This window comes from Priapulus caudatus, unplaced genomic scaffold, assembly GCF_000485595.1.
Source record: "Priapulus caudatus unplaced genomic scaffold, Priapulus_caudatus-5.0.1 Scaffold1883, whole genome shotgun sequence".
In the NCBI taxonomy this organism is placed as follows: domain Eukaryota; kingdom Metazoa; phylum Priapulida; class Priapulimorpha; order Priapulimorphida; family Priapulidae; genus Priapulus; species Priapulus caudatus.
The window spans coordinates 23,186-27,925 of record NW_014578944.1 but is presented as its reverse complement, the minus strand read 5'-3'; the positions used below and the strand labels follow the sequence as shown (position 1 = coordinate 27,925).

The 4,740-nt window shown below is 45.6% G+C and overlaps 1 protein-coding gene across 1 annotated transcript in view; it reads left to right on the top strand.

Moving 5' to 3' along the window:
• Positions 1 to 1,891: 1,891 nt before the first annotated feature.
• The window catches only part of LOC106817827 (protein asunder homolog), a 20,542-nt gene continuing 17,693 nt past the window's right edge, over positions 1,892 to 4,740 (top strand). Inside the window, exons 1-4 of the mRNA XM_014822531.1 lie at positions 1,892 to 2,349; positions 2,630 to 2,707; positions 3,300 to 3,511; positions 3,882 to 3,962. Of these exons, the coding sequence (XP_014678017.1) occupies positions 2,131 to 2,349; positions 2,630 to 2,707; positions 3,300 to 3,511; positions 3,882 to 3,962 (590 nt within the window). The 5' untranslated portion in view covers positions 1,892 to 2,130. The remainder of the gene's footprint in view (positions 2,350 to 2,629; positions 2,708 to 3,299; positions 3,512 to 3,881; positions 3,963 to 4,740) is intronic.

The following is a 4,740-nucleotide window of genomic DNA, read 5'->3' as shown; positions in this document are numbered from 1 at the left end:
AGGATATTATAAAAACTGTCCCCAATTCATTTTCGCCATGTGCGACATGAGCAAATGTGGACAGCTGTTATATCTTCGGGCCCTTACAGGGTTTCTTATACATAGGAGGCACAGTAGCGCACTGCCGTTGTCAAATTTAACATCGCCGTTGTGAAAATGTTCCTGTATTTACTGATGAGTATATCCTGCATCTATATACCTATAAGTATATCAATACATCCTGTATTTGAATCCATCATGCACGTTTTTTTCCCAAACTGGCCATTACCTCCTTTCTCTAATTTCCCCTCAGAAGAAACCCTGCCTTACTTTTCCAGCGCCTTCTCCAGAGCGATCCGCTCCTCGCTCCCCTTCAGGTAACCCAGCACCGGCTCGTTAGTGGCGCTGCAAGCACCGAGGACGTTGTCCGCGCCCGCGCTGTAATGGCGGCAGATCGTGGCGACGAGGCCCTGAAGGCGGTTGCTGTGTCGAGTCGCCAACATCTTCACTCGTGTGTCGTTTCCGTGCGGCTAGCTGCGAACGGACAAGCGAACGGTAGCGTTAACGACAAACAGATGCACGCACACTAGTGCTGTCAATCGGTTGTAATTTCGTAATCGATCATCGGTTGGACCCAAGCAACCAATGATCGGTTACAATCGGTTACTCGGGGTGTTGAATGCCTGCGTGTGCGTAACGTCGTGTGCATGTACGTGTGTGCATGTATGTGCTTGTTTAGCCCTGTTTACTGTTTGTTTTACACTGTTTACTATACTGTGTGTATAACACATGTATGCTAATAAAGGATAACTTGTATAGTAGCGATGATATCTCTGATTCTCTTCTTTTTTTCGATGAAATCGATTATATATTTTGATAACCAAGCGCTTGGTTCGAGCCACTGTTCAACCGATGATCGAGTATAATCGATGATCGTGACATCACTAGGCGCTTGGTTCGAGCCACTGTTCAACCGATGATCGAGTATAATCGATGATCGTGACATCACTATAACGCACACTCACACGACAACAAACGCACGCACGCGTCAACGAACGTATGCACGCACGCCCGTAACTGAGCGCGCACGGACGGAGTAACACAACCGTACACAGCCGTACGGTATAGAGTAATTACACAGTTACTGCGCAATCCTAGTTTGGGATCCCAGGCCTCATGTCCACAAATCGCTAAACTAATCCGGATGCTAAAATAGGATTGGGCCACGATAATAATAATAAATAGACTGGTTAATCAGTGGTGTCTGGAATGTCAGCATAAATAGGTTCATGGCGGAGATAGGCCCTGAGGCTGAGCGTAACCACGTGCTAAATGTTATGAGTAATGGCAGTTACCGATTATATAGATACAATAATGTAACCCAAACCCAAGAGGATAGGGGCCTATCCTCTTGGGTTTGGGTTACATTATTGTATCTACCGATTATACAGCAGTTTTAACCACATAACCTTCGCTCCCCAACAGGTACATAGCTTTCGGAGCGAAGGTCGGAAGATGTTAATCAACTTAATGCGTAGAGAAAAGTGAAAGTGTGTACCAACTCAACTGTAGCGGAGATAACTGATAAGCTGCACTTAACGCCATGGGCATGGGCATGGCATGATTGATTGAACTTGCACACTAACGTTTGCAGAATCACGTTTGCAGCTCACATTGAAATACTCAAATAGCACTTACGGCTACGCGTGATTTGCATATAAATGCAAACAGGGGATATCAGTAGCGATTGTTTACCGAGCTAATGTCGTAGTAATGTCAAGTTATGTAACTAAAATTATCAATGTTTTTTTTAGAAATTAAGACTAAGAGCAAACAAGTCCTCACCTAACAACGTCGGCTGTGACCTAATCACGTGCTACGTAGAGGACATGCAGTACCCTGAGGCGGTGCCCGGGCCTCGTGACGTCACATTCTCGGCGCTACGATTGGCAGAAATGAAGGGAAAACAACGCTGATTGGTGCGAATGGTGGGCTGGGCAGCTGTGACGTGATTGGTTTATCAAGCATGATACGACAGTAAAGATGTCTGCGCCCATGTCGGAGTTTTCGTCGTCTCTTGGGCAGCTGAACTATGTTTAAATCGCTCGTAGTTTATGAACGAATTCTCTGAGGACGAAACAAGCGTCAGAAATGGCCGTGCCACTATCACACAAAACTCTTTTTGTTCTCGACCACAGCCCAGCTTTTCTACAATCTAGCAAAGTTGTTGTCGAATATGACATCTTCAACAAAGCTCGACCTGGGGTTATTCCTTTGGCACCGATTACAAAGACATTATGGACGTGCGCCGTTGAAGCCGTCGTTGAATACTGTAGAATTGTATACGACATTTTTGCCACAGATAAACTGGTAATTTTAAACACAGAGCTTTATACATGGAAATGCATATAATCAGTTAATCAGTTAATTAGTCGCTGACTAGCGACTAAGTCGACTACGCGTCCGGCTTTGATCGTTTACAAATTACAGTTTAGTCTGCTTTTGACAGTTTTGTCTAAATAAACAACAGAAATACTTTTGATAATAATTTATGTAATACAGTTATAAATACATACATGATACAGTAGGTAAAAAAATTAATAATGAAATTAATGTAATTAACAATGCATTATTTCGTTTATTCTCACAGATTCGGTTTGTTTTGAGTGATCCTAAGTTACCAGCGTTTCCCGTATCATGGAACCAAGATGCACAGGGCCTGGATCAGGTAATGTAACCTAATTAAGTCACGTAAGTGTATTGCCAAACTAGATTATCACGTAAAGGTGTCAAGCATACCTTGTTAATTAATTCCTTTTTAGGAATTTCCATCTAGAGTGAGCAACAAAGCATCATGCGATCCAAATTAAGAAGTCAAAGCGGAAATTTTCCAGAGCATACAATAAGCACATTAGTTGCTTATTGTGAATAATTTGTTCAAAGATATAAACAGTCACGTTTTTAAATGCTCGCCTTATGCATTACTCCCCTACCTAATTCAACATACAAACCTGCCCACGCCAGCTTTAGCACTGCACCCTCTATCAGTGCACATCATGTGCGATACACAGGGGCGTGTACAGGATTTGTACCAGGGGGTGGTCTAACCGTAACCCAAACTTGCGAGCACGCGAAGGGGGGGTCCCCCCATAACATTTTTGAAATTAGACCCCCTTAGATGCGTTTTCTGTGCGAGCAGGGGGTGGGTCCGGACCCCCTGGATCCCCCCCCCTGTACACGCCCCTGATATACCAGTAAAGGTGATACAGCAACGCCAGCGCACGCATCGTGGTCACGCGACCAGCATCTGTCTTTATTAGGTGATGGCACATCTAGCGGAGCACGGTTCGCCTTCCTCGTCGTGCGACCAAGACGACTGCAGCATCACCGCAGCCATCGCCAAGGCGATAGCGACGCTCTGCGAACCGACGGAGCGGCAGCAGAGGCGGACGCCGGACGCGGGCGAGGCGGCGACGACGGAGACGGACCTGTCGAACGGAGGAAGAATCGTCTGCATCACAAACTGCAAGAGGTGACGAGCATTACGGTTAACGAGTACATGCGATCGGCCGCCATATTGTCCGTGCGATCGGCCGCCATATTGTCCGTGCGATCTTCCTTCGTATTGTCTTCTACTACCTCATTCTTCTTCTTCTATATTACATATAATTCAATTACAAGTACATGTACTTGATAAAGATCTTTTCGTAGAGAAAAAATCTAATTGATGCGATAGTGTAAAAGCTATTAAATTCCTACATTCCAAGAATTTTATGAATTGTTGCCAGCACGTGTGTGTTTTGATGGTGTAACAGAACGTTGTTATGGTAATAAGCTACATTAGATGTATATATTAGTATTACATAGCATTTATATACGTGTGAATGTTCTTGTGTTTACAGCAAGGCGCAGATTAAGATGATAGAGGAGAGCATGAGCGACGCGTTCGTCCGGCATAACAAGATGGCTGCCGAATCCCACAGGTATGCGTTGCATAACCACAGTTCCATAATGCAACATAGAGACGTAGATTTCTAGGGAAACAAAAGAGATGTATTTTGACTCTATATCTGGTACGCAAGCCTTTTACGGCCCTCCCCCATCCGTCCACAAATGACATGCCATCTGAAATTCCTACGGACAACCCCGCATATCGTCCCACATGTCTTTCGCCCTAGCTGAGGTCCAGTGGTGTATTCAGCATAGGACGGAGCCCCCCCCCCCCAGTTTGCAGGCCCAGAAAAAAAAATTGTGTTTTAAATCCTAAATTGTAGGGTTGAGATAGTGTCATCAGATATCAGAATATGGCCCACAGTATGCCTCAGATTGCAGGAAAATGGCTTGCTTGTCCATCACACCTGTCTCGTTAACCTACCTGCGCTTGTCCATCACACCTGTCTCGTTAACCTACCTGCGCTTGTCCATCACACCTGTCTCATCCTCCAGCGGCATCGTGTGAATGAGAACAAACTCCAGCTGACTGATCGGGAGCAGACTGCGCCGCGAAAAAAAAGAGCAAAATGTACCTGGGCTGCCGTGCCGCGGGCCCGCCAGCACTAGGGGGGTCTGGGGAATTTTGAAATATTTGTTAACCTACCTGCGCTTGTCCATCACGAGATGTCTCGTTAACCTACCTGCGCTTGTCCATCACACCTGTCTCGTTAACCTACCTGCGCTTGTCCATCACACCTGTCTCGTTAACCTACCTGCGCTTGTCCATCACACCTGTCTCCTTAAACTACCTGCGCTTGTCCATCACAC